This window comes from Crocodylus porosus, unplaced genomic scaffold, assembly GCF_001723895.1.
Source record: "Crocodylus porosus isolate Cpor-Errol unplaced genomic scaffold, CroPor_comp1, whole genome shotgun sequence".
In the NCBI taxonomy this organism is placed as follows: domain Eukaryota; kingdom Metazoa; phylum Chordata; order Crocodylia; family Crocodylidae; genus Crocodylus; species Crocodylus porosus.
The window spans coordinates 92,096,767-92,108,949 of record NW_017728886.1 but is presented as its reverse complement, the minus strand read 5'-3'; the positions used below and the strand labels follow the sequence as shown (position 1 = coordinate 92,108,949).

Sequence of the window (12,183 nt, the reverse complement as noted above, 5' to 3'; positions counted from 1 at the left end):
CAAAGCAGTGGACAGATGCTAGTGTCCCTGCATGATTTAAAATGTATAGCTTACTTCTCATGCAGCTTTTCTATGAGATTTATTTTATAAAATAGATATATTCAGGTAGAATGCACTCCGCTTTTATCACAATGTTACATACCTATACTAAACTAAAAACAGATAAATAGATATGACTGTAAGATCCCGTAATTGTACTCTGGGTTTTGTGTACATTAAACCCTATCATAACTGCCTGCATTAAGATCAACACTAAAATTACTTGTCTTTTGAAGACGTTGAAGTGATGGAATGTATCCATAGAACCATCCATAGAAGAAAACTTGAATGTCTCTAACCAGTATACAGATTTTGGGTAAGCTTTGTTTCTATGTATCAACAACCCATCTAGTGAAAGACTTCTCCCATTCACAAAGCAGTGAAGTAAGATTAGGAGGAAGAGAAATATTTGCCTCTTGCGCGGGTAACTTACTATTTCATCATTCATGGGCAGACCACAGGGTGACCTTAATAAGCCTTCATGTAGTAGAGAGGAGTAGTAGAATCACTCATTTCTACTTTGTAACCAATGCCGGCATCCAAGATGATTCTCAATTTATGGAGTACTGACAATTTGGTTGGTAAATGATGAATTATTTATTATGGACATAGTAGACTAAATAACTGTTTGTATTTAGGTTTAGAAAAAAGTAAACGGCTTATTTTTAAGCCTAGTTTCTTCTTAAAGTGCTGAGAAGTTCACACTATTAAATCATGTATGACACTTGAGAGGTGATATTGTTGCAGGGCAGACAGTGCACTCTGCTGGCCGATTAATGCTAATGCAAAAAGCTGAGCATTCCTCTAAGAAGTGATGACATTTTACCCAGTAAAGTCCAGATGTGTATCAGTATAGAAGCATAAAAAAAACAAGTGGAAGAAGAAAGCTACTAGTCCATTAGCTCATTATGTTGCTTCTGAGTGGCAGCCCTTACCCATCTATAGGTATAGATTGTGATGTCCAGCGTAATCCTGCTATATGGAACTCAATTCATTATCTAATGCAGTTAGTGTTAAATAATCTAGATTGTGAGCTACCCTCTCCCTATCTTCCACTATTATCACTTTCATCTGCTATTGCTATTTCCATTGATTTTCAAAAGGTAATTTTCACTTTGTTGAGGCTGTTCCCCCACTACAAGTAAGGTTGACAGGTAGGGATATACTTAATTTACAATTTTGCAACTTTTGCAGAAACCACAAAATCTGCAATTGTCCACAAAACCAATTACAAAAAACCTAATAAAATTAAAATGCTGGCTCCCTAGTGGGAGCCAGTATTCCTTGCTGCCTTGCAGCCTGTTTGGGAGGGGAAGTTGCTGGCTGGTGGGGCAGCGCAAAGGGCAGCCAGCAGCCGAGATGGTGGCCCCCCCTTTTTCCCCCCTCCCATCCCCTCGACCTCCCTGATAATCAACGGCAAGGGGCAAGGTTGCACAAAGGGCAGCCACCAGCAGCCAAGATGGCAGCTGCCTCCTCCTCCCTCATTCCCATCCCAGAGCCTCTCTGCCAATCTGGGGTGAGGAGGAGGGCTGCCAGGAAATGCCCATGAAATTGGCTCTTCATGCCATGAGCGACCTGTGCAAATTCCTTTGTCTGGCTGTGAATAAAGTAGGTCCCTATAGATAGGACACAAAAAGCATCCCAAACACTCTTTGAAGCTGACGTTAGGCAGGCATACAACAACTGAAAGGCAAACTTTAAAGAATACTTTGCCTGAGAGCCTTGTACCCGAGGACCTCAAAATATTTTACATATATTTACTAGTTCAGTCTCACAATGTACCTGTGAGACCAGGAAGTATTATTACCCGTTTGTGTTGATGGGCAAAGAGAGATGCAGTACAATAAAATGACTCGCCTGACATAACATCCCTACCTCTAAAATAGGGACCAATTCCACGTAATAAAAGCTCAGATTGAATAACTGGGTTTAGGATGCAGCGGGGGCAGGATTGCAAGGGAAGATAGGTTGTTAAGAAAGACATACTGACCTGTACGCTGTTTAGATTAACAGGAAAGGTTGAAAAAATAAATTAAAAAAACTAAAGCTTACTTGGTGGAAGAGGCTCATCGATAGTTGGATAATGATGGTGATCAGGCCTCAGGGAAGGAAGCTGGCTGACTGGCTGAGAATTATGGAGTAAAGGACAATCACCTAAGGACAAGATATTCAAGATATTCATAGTCATTCATTGTTTTAGCAAAGTGGTTTAAAATGCACTACTGTAAAACAAGAGACTAAAACCTTTTTTTTAAATAAAAAAGAGGGTAGGCAGCAGGCTGGCGCATTAGCTGCTTGAGTTATTCATATTTCCTGACACTACCATAATAATAACTTTCATGGCAAGGAATTATTAAAATAATGCAGTCAAGGTTCTTGGCCTTGAATACACAATAAGAAATGGGCCAGATCCTGGACTCATTTACTCTAGATTGACCCCAGTGTAAGTGAAAGGAGAATCAGGCTTGATCTCTGAGAAGTACTTTATAAGTACTATCAAACGGAAGTTCCTGCAGGAGACTGGAAGGAGCATGCAAAATCCTGGGTCTAATTTTGGATTTGCTCCCTCTGACTGAGTGGCTTGGTGCCACTTTCTGAAGCTTTGTTTGCTATTACGAAAACCTTCTTTGGAGCAAATCTGTGTGCACGCACACGGGTCTCTACGCATGCACGTGCATGCGTGTGCAAGTGTGCAAGAACTTGAGCACCAGGATTTTGCAGTCCCTGCCATGCAGGGAGCCATTCTTCTTGAGGCTTGAAAACAAGACTCTGAACAGTTCAAAATTCAAACCGTCAAGTTGCAGTGGTAGGTAGGGTAATGAGGAAAGGACCAGAAACATTTAGGGGACAGAGGGGGTAGGGAAGAGGGCAAAGATAGTAAGACACAGGAAGGGACCTGAGATAAAGAAGAAGGAGACTTGAGATACAGAAGGGGAAGAAGAAGAAAAAGTAGCAGAGGAAGAAGAGGATGAGACAGACAATAGACAGGGGCAGAAGATTTTTTTTTGAGTGAAAAATAAATGAAACCTATTTGTATTTTCATCCTAGTGCTCTGATCATGCGCGCATGCTACTTAAGCTTCACCCAGCATTTATAATTTGATCTGAAACCCCTTGAAGAACTACAAACTTATTGTGGGGAGGAAGCATTCCTTTTGTTAGAACTGAAGGTGAGCACAGGGAACCCATAACTGAGAAAGTCCTGGGTTCTAGAGTTCAGAGAATATTTACCCCAATCCTGTCCTTTTTTAAAATCTAGGAGATTTAGAATTATTATCCCAACTGCTGACTGCGTTTTCAAGCTGTATGACAATGGTTGTCTACTAAAACCTGACCATATATTACATGGTATGTATAAAAGACAACTGAGACCCATGTAAGTTAAGAAACAAAAAAGTAATGTTAATGACCATGACATCACCAGAAAATTATATAAATATATTTTAAAAGAAAAATAAGACAGGGCTATGCCAATGATCTAAATTCCATATAGGCTGACTGGCTTAGCTACCTTTAAGGTAAAAATCTTGAGATGCTAATACTGAGTTATTTTTTTTATTTGTATATCTCGTCATCAACCTGTACATTAAAATTAAAGTTTTCTTAAACATCTTTTTTATTTTAACAGGTAATTGACAGACTATAAATATTAAAAGGAAAGGCTGAAAGCTATTTTATGTATAAATTTACGCAGGTGTTATTCTTGTAAAAATCTTGCGTCATCGAATAGTATGAAAAATTACGTGATAAAATGTAGGTAGAGAAATACACACACTTCTGTGTTCTCTGGTGATATCACAGACCTCCTAAATGTCTTAATTAAAGTTGCTAATGTGTACATGGACCCATCTCACAGTTGCATGTGCCCCCTCTTTGTACAGAAGAAAGAACTATTTTAAGATATTATTCAGTGCTGTAAATAAATATGTGATAGGTTTAAAATATGCTGTTACTACAGTTATGTCACCAACTACCAGATTATCTATCTACATTTCTTTACTTACCTCACCACAATTGACTCCCCCTAGTCAAGTTAGTTACGCCAAGCCAGTTGAAGCATAGTAGTGTCAGTCACCTGGATGGATGGAGGTGACCATATCTACTGTACTTGTAATAGCCACCAAATAAATGAAACAATGTAATCAACTGTTGAAACATCTGAGCCAATATAAAAAAATACTTTGAACTAACCATTCATCCTGTCTCTTCTATGTATTTGTTCTCTACTAGAGAATGCGGAACATTCTATAATGCCCTTTAAATATACCAAAGGGACACCCCCTCCCCCACAAACTTGAAACATCATATCGGCGCACCAATGAATCCATTTACTATAGGACACAAACTCTGTTTTATCTTGCTCTGTATGCACACACACAACCATAAAATAAACAAACAAAAAGGGATGCACATGCACACACAAACACATAAATACCACCTGTATTAAAAAAATGCCTCATCTGCAGCTAAGAATTCCTGGGTGTTCCTCTTGTCTCTATTACTGTATAGTTCTTGGAATTTTTACTTTTTGAGATACATCCTGCACACTACAGATGAAATAATTAATGGTCTGCAATATATAAATGTGCTCTTGTCTGGTATATCCAGCTCCAGATGGAAGACTCCAATGTAAGGAGATCATCCAGTAGCATAATGGTTCTGTTATAGCCGGGGTGTGACTGGACAGTAGGAAGCATGATTGGGGCCTTCGAGAGATACTCAGCTATGTTACTCTCTCGGAGACACTTTGAGTTGGTGTATCTCAAATTAAGGGGCAGCTATCTCAGGCCTGGAGGATACACAACCTCTCTCCTTTAACTTTGCTGAATACTCCCTGGCTGTAGCTGAGGATCTATGCCTTTACCTTGTCTACCTGAAAAAAAAAAAAGTGAACAGCTGAAGAAGAGACAAAAGACCAAATTCATCACTACCGTAACTGCACTGAAGGAAAATGAGTTAACACTTGGGATGAATTTAGCACAGGCATTTAAAGGTTCAGACAAAAATATAATTAAACAAGTATGAAAACAGACAACAGTACCTCTCTAAGCAATATACTCTAGAGAAGGATATGGAGATGGAAACTGCATTTGATATATTTATGCTCCTCAAGCACCCAAGGGGGGAAAAATCTAGGCTGGGATGTTCTGCAACCTGTGAAATCTAATTTTGGTGAATTTCAATGGCCAGCCCTAGAAAACCGGGCATGTTACAAGAAGTTGGCTTCAATCATAACTAGAAAATACTGACACTTCTCCATGTGTATGAACGTGCACAGATATAACAAACATACACATATTGAGCCAGACCCTCAGCAAATTGGAATATCAGTCTCAAGAGGAACTTCAGTCTCAGGAGGAGAATCTGCCTATTCATGTCCACACACAGGTCTTCTTCATTGCTTGTAAAACACATGGTAGCACATCAGATTTGTTAAACCAAAAGATCCCCAGGAAGAAAGGGACAGATTGGTGGATTGGCGTTCCTAATTTTCATCTGTTATGTAGCTACTTGGGCTCAACCTGATTCATTAATATAAATTATTATAATATCTAAAAGGAACTGATTATATAAATACTCATTTTATGATTTTTTTTTCCAGTACAGTCTCAGTTATCCAACCCTCTCTGATACCTGGCACAGGTCACATTTCCAACAGATCTGTTAATAGCCCTGTGAACTCCCTTGCTTCTCTGCAACCTCGATTATCTGATGTCCTCTGTGACATCCAGATGATCAAGGTTGTTCAGTGTATTGATTCTCAGGTTCTAACCTTCTCTTCTGCTGCTTGGACCTGCTACTGGGGTGTTTAGGTTTTCTGTGCCTCTTTGTGGATTTCCACCATGAGCTAGGAGTTCATCTGGCCACTGGGCGGAGCCATCCACTTGCTCCCTTTCCAGTTCAGGGCTTTGCACTGAATCTGGCACTGACTCAAAAGCACTGTTTTCCTCTTCCTCATCATCCTGCGAGGAAAAGACCGTGCTCTCAGAAATCTTTGCGCTGTCAACAGAAGAGAAACGGGTATGGCTGGAAAAGCGATTGTTACTGTCGTAACAGGAAGTGCTGTAACATGAGGTGCTGTAACAGGAAGTGCTGTAACATGAGGTGCTGTAGCAGGATGGACTGTAGCAGGAGGTGTCGCATGTATCACACTCGTGGTCCCCATTCGGCCGGGGACTCAATTCACTCTCACTCTCTGTCCTGATATGTTCCCCATCCAGTAGCTGCCCATTTAAATCTGAGAGGTGTTCAACAGAGGTGCTGCGGGGCATGGTGCCCCGACTGAAATTTTCTTCTGCTTCATTTTCAGGAGGAGGGTCTGCTGCCACCGTCTCAGTCTCGCTCACCACATCTTTCTCCGATACGTCCTTGACTGTCGACTCTTCATCATTCTCACCCCCTCCACCCTGCTCCTCCTCCCCATCACTGCTCATCTGTGCTGAGGGAAGACTGTGGAGCAGATTGTGGATCCGGATGTAGTGGGTACGAGGGGTTTCCGGCTCACCGCAAGCTGAAGCGATCACGGTCTCAAGTTCAGAAACAGGCAGGGAGCACGGCCGATTTTTCCTCTTCGTTGTGGTTCTTAACTGCAGCTTGTTGTCTTCCTCCTCCTGGGCTGCAGCCCCTTCCTCATCCTGACTCTTCTCTACATCCTTGACAGCTTGAACATCTGCACTCACCTCCTGAGTATCTAGGGCTTCTAAGATTTCATCGTCTCCCTGAGTAACAGAATTGACTTTGTTATTTTCCCTAACTTCAGTCTCAGGAGGAGAAGTGCAAGCCATCAGAGCCAACTGCTCAGTGAGGTCCATGGCACTCAGGGAAGGCAGCACTTCTCCTGGGATGGATTCCAAAGGCTCAGTAGCATCTGCTGGCACCGCATCAACCTCCCCATTTCCTGCTAGCTCTTCATTTAAGCTGTCATGGTTGACTTCCCCAGGTGATCTGACAGCCCCAGGGCTACTGACATTGACACTGTTCACATTGAATCCATTTAGCTGTTCTGGAGCTGCACTTTCTGAGGTCACTGTGCTGGTGCATGGAGGCTCACCGAGGCTTTCCCCTGGGGAGTTGTTCATAGGGCTTTCCTGCAGGTCAGCTGGCTCAGGATCCGCACTGATGGAGACCTCTTCATCATCTGCAGGCAACAAGAAAAGGAGTTACTCCTCTAACAAGAGAGTTGTTTACCGAATCAGGGGCAGATATAACAGGTGGTTGCGGGAGGGTAGGCATCCACAGAAAACTGAGAAAATTAAACTCATACATTACAGTGTTAAATGGTTGGATGACAGAATTGTTATTGAGACTGACTACTTTTCACTAGGAGACTGCTGTTGAGACTGACTGCCCACTCTGTAGTGGGCACATATAAAGTAGAGGCCTAATCATAGTCATACACTGGATGTATAATATCGCCCTCTCTGCTACCTGTTCTGGGAGAACTCCTTTCTGGGAATCCTCACCCAGTATCCTTCTTGATAAGAATGGTTCACTTCTTGTTTCCAGCTTCCCCTGGTATGACTCCTGCTACCATTCACTACTCAATACTTCTCCAGAGAAGGGAACTTAGCCCTACTTCCACTTCTACTGCATGCAACTGGGTAGGACATCCTCATGCACACACATGCAACCACACACAAGACCATTCTTTGACCTTACTTTTTTCCATGTCACCTTCTCCTAGGTGGATACCCCATATGTGATGTAAAACAAAGAATTGTAGAAAAACAGTGCCGAAAGGGACCTCAGGAGGTCATCTAGTACCCCCTGTTCAAGGCAGAAGCATCCTTATCCAAACCATCCCATTTAAGTGCATGTCTAGCCTATTCTTAAAATGACACAGGCAACCTTGTCACACAACAACAAGGTACATCATCCAAAACAGCAGGAACACCCTAACCTGCCACAGGTAAAGCAGGGAGATGAGGACAGTGTCAATGTCCCATTGCTGTGAAGGTTGTTAAAATATACCCAGGAGATTAGACACAATATGGTCAGAAATTGTATGTGGTGCTATATTTGTCCAGGGTGAAAAAGCAAGTAGGTGTATTGGAGGATTCATGAAGCAGGTGCCTGGGACAAAGGGAACCCTAACTTTAACTCCTCTTCCCTGTCTCCCTCTCTTCCTAAGGGATTTAACCCAGCAGAGGAGGAGAGTCTTGATTCCTGGTCAGGCCAGCAACAAATGACTCCATACTTTTGGAGCAAGGGCACAGCAGGAGGGAAATGGTGACTCATATGGCACTTTTACATGTGCTCCAGGGGTGGGGGGCTGCACTTTAATTAGAGTGGCTCCAAGAGCTGCTCTAATTAAAGTGCTGCAGCATCTCGTATATCAGTGTCCCTACGCTTAAAAATGGCAGCAGGGATGCTTGAACTAAAACTTGTTCTGAAGTGCAGGGACAACTGATATATGAGACATGGGAGGTTGTTGGAGCACAGTAACTATCACTGCAGACTTGATTAATTGTGGAGCAGCCTCCATGCTCATATACACACCCCTATAATGCTCACAGCTATGCTTAAAGGTCTAGTGTAGACTTAAATAAATTCATGCCTCTGTGAAGAAAAGCATATAAATAATGACAAAAACAGAATCTTTAAATAAATAAGGGGTTACAAAAACAGCCCATACCTGGATGGATGGAAGAAGTGATCTCAAATCGGAACTGCAGCTGGCCGCTGACATGATCTGTAGGAAGCCTGCGGCCCAGAGTATAGCTTACAACCCTGTCCCTGTAAGAAAACAAGTACTGTCATGGAAATGGTCACCAAATCCAGTGCTCATTGTACACAGAGAAAATGGGTACATCCTACAGAAACACTAGCACTTCCGAAGTGCTTCGTACGGTGTTAGTCCTACCAGTAGCATGAGCATGTCTGTCTGTGTAAGGAAACAAAGGCTTGGGGATGCCAGGTCAGTGTCTTCACTTACTGTGGCAGTGGAAATGTTTAATAAGTGACTAACCCATGTTTGTGGGTTATGAATATGCTGACAAGTTTTCCTTGCCTGGTGACCTGACTGTGTCTAGCTTCTCTTGAGATCCTTCTTTTCCTTCCCTTTGCCAAACCTCTTCTGTTTCTGCCTTCTCCTCCCTCCGTTGCTCTTCCAGCTATCTGATTGTCTATGTCTATGTCTACCCCTTTATGTTTTTCTCCCACTCTTACCTCCAAGCAGCACCAGGAGCACATTCCTGACAAAGTTCACCACGCTTCCATTTTGTCCTTATTCAAGTCCCTCCCTGATCCACACTTCAACCTCCCCTCCAGAGAGTGAACTAGAGAAAACATTATCTCCCTGCTGCCCAAAATGAAGCTGGATCAATGCCTGTAAATCACTGTGAGTGTGAAGGGTGCTAAACATTATTATTCATATACTTTTAGACAAAGCACATTTCAATTTCTGTTCAGTATTGTGTGTGTGCCAGGATATACATATACATTTGAAGCTTGAATGAAAGAGAATATCCAGGCACACATGGAAACCTGAGGATTCTGTTTTCTCTATACTTGTATGCATGTCTTTAACTTTTGCTTCAAGGAGTCATTTACAGAGATAAAATAAAGCAAGGTCTGGTTGCAGGATGGTGGTACAAAACAGTTGCTCTCAGTGAGGTCTTTCCCTGCAGCTGACCAGCTTTTACAACAAAGAAGTGAAGTGAGGTGATGCAATCAGAAAGCTTCTTGTCTTGAGGTTCAGTCAGACCCCCAGATGTCAGATATGGGGCTCTGCCTTCCCCAAGTGGCCATTACCCAGCTCTTCTCTGGAGCACCTGTGCAAAGGAGAAGTGAAGCAGGGAAGCTGAGCTGAAGTTACTCTTGTTCACTGAGGTAAGTGCTCTTGTAACTTGCCACACTTATCTTCTCAAGCTATTTCCACCATCCAGGCATTAGAACAGGGACGGAAGACCAGATCTTGCATTATTTTGACCCATAGATGACTCCTTAAAACATGAAAGCATCCTGTGGAAAATACAGACACAAATATTTGAAGTCCAAATACCAGGCCCTGCATATATACACTCTTAACAGAGACCAGACCGTGCATTATGCCAACTCTTTGATTATCATCCTGCACAATTAACCAGTGTGATTCCCAACAAAATTACAAAGAATGAGTTGATTGGCAGAGGATGATGATCCGGTAGTCCTGTAAATTCTACCTTAAACCAACACCATAATTAGACAAATCCATGGTCTGTACCAGTTTCTAACTATATCATTATATAATCATATATTATTTTATCCATTGGCTTTGCTCTCCTTTTCATGAGTCATAAATAACAAAAGTCACACAAAGAACAGATTTACCCTATAGCATGTCTCTCGAGCAGGCGTTGCACTGGCATGGACAATTTCCCCAAGAAGCGTTTAATGATTGGTCGGCTCTTTGCAAATTTATCCTTAACTTCTATTTCCAGAACATCCGTAGGAAGAGAAACAAAACTGAACTGCTATAACAGAGAAAGAACATGGAATGCAACATTAGCACATGGCTTTCAGGTATCAATTTTTAGCTTACTGCACACCACCTAACAGAAGGGTCTTCCAGTGGCTTCACAGAACCAGGAGAAAAATAATACTAGGTTAAAATAACTATGTGAAGCCCAGGGTGTAATCATCGCACATGATACAAAGCACGGCCTCAGAGGATCTCTGTGGCAACACTTCCCAGGAAGTGCTCAACACATTGCAGGATCAGGCCTCTATATTTGCAGTTATTTGATACTAATGGGAATGGCATTCATTATTTATAGTACAGTGGTCCTTAAAGCCCCTATTCAGGACTTCATTCTGGCATGCACGCTTACATGCACACAGCAATGTGATGGTCTCGCCCTGAAGATTATAATCCACTGAAAAATATTGGGATAGATTCTGCACTGTTAACACAAGCTCAGTCCTGCTGAGGCATTTTGTTTCCAAAGTGGGGGGAGGGGAGGGGAGAAGATGCAATTAATTCCAACTATTCTGGCAAACGACAGGAATTTCTATCAAACCAACCAATGGGAGTTTTGCTATAGGAAAATGGATCCTGGCTATGGATAATAATAACCTCCAAACAGCAACTTTAGAAAGTGTCAAAAATAATGGTACTGGTTTACCCCCAAAAACCCACTGTTGCTCCTTTGCCACACAGATTCAAGGTGCTGGATTCACTGCCTAGTTCTCATTTTATTCAAACAGGTACAGCATAGGCAGTACTATCATAATACCTCAGCCCTGAATTTTCAAGGCCAAACCTATGAAAAGAGACGGTAGATTTGTTTCACACCCTTCAGATTTTTCCCTCTTTGCCAAGACTGCCAATAATGATGACAGTCTCAGTTATGATAGGCATTTTGTGCTATGGACCCAAGTCTATTCTGAACTGACTGGATCTGTTTTTGGGGCAGGATTTGGATCCCTTACAGAAGCAGAGTGGATGCTGGCTTGGCTCACTTTATCCATTTTCCAAGTGGCTTTAATGATGCAGTTGAGTTTTACACTGAAGAAAGAGGTCATAATGGGGGTGCCAATAGCTTTGGGATGGGATGGGTTAGTATGGGATGACTGTTTGACTTGGCCTACAAGACTAATGTCCAAAGAGCAGAAAACTTCCATGTTAAAATTGTGCATTGCCCTGAGATGACTGAAATAATTAGTCAGCACTAGTCCGCATAATTTTTTAATGTAGTATGGCTTCAGGTTATTGATTCTTGAGGTTGAACCAATGCTCTGCTGAATTAGGACCTGATTTTTGGAGATGGTGAACATCCACATCGAGGAACTTCAAATTAAGTGAGTGGAGGCTGCAGCTGTAATCATTGTCTTGAAGTAGCTCAGAAGTGAGCAACCAGGCTGGTTGATCCATAGAAGCTCAGTGTGTGTGTGAAAAGAAATACAGAGGAATACTCTTAAAGAAGTGCTAAACCATATTTTTGTCCACATGTTCTGTACTATATAATGCAAAAGCCAAGTCTAGGTAGTTTGAAAACTATCATCATCATTTTTGTTATAGCCTGCTAAAACCTTATAGCAACTAGCTGCTTTATGACAGTTGTATGAAATGCACAACAGAAATAACCAATATATGTATGGCATTATTATAAACACTTCGGTTTGTCATTGCAGTCAAAAAGGAGTATGATGTTGACACTTTTAG

At 41.9% G+C, this 12,183-nt stretch overlaps 1 protein-coding gene across 1 annotated transcript in view; it reads right to left on the bottom strand.

Annotated features, from left to right (window-relative positions):
• HECW1 (HECT, C2 and WW domain containing E3 ubiquitin protein ligase 1) overlaps window positions 1-12,183 on the bottom strand; it is a 298,561-nt gene that overhangs the window by 100,840 nt on the left and 185,538 nt on the right. Inside the window, exons 7-10 of the mRNA XM_019539214.1 lie at window positions 10,350-10,492; window positions 8,674-8,774; window positions 5,812-7,176; window positions 2,092-2,193 (exon numbers count right to left, since the gene is read on the bottom strand). Coding sequence (XP_019394759.1) covers window positions 2,092-2,193; window positions 5,812-7,176; window positions 8,674-8,774; window positions 10,350-10,492 — 1,711 coding nt within the window. The remainder of the gene's footprint in view (window positions 1-2,091; window positions 2,194-5,811; window positions 7,177-8,673; window positions 8,775-10,349; window positions 10,493-12,183) is intronic.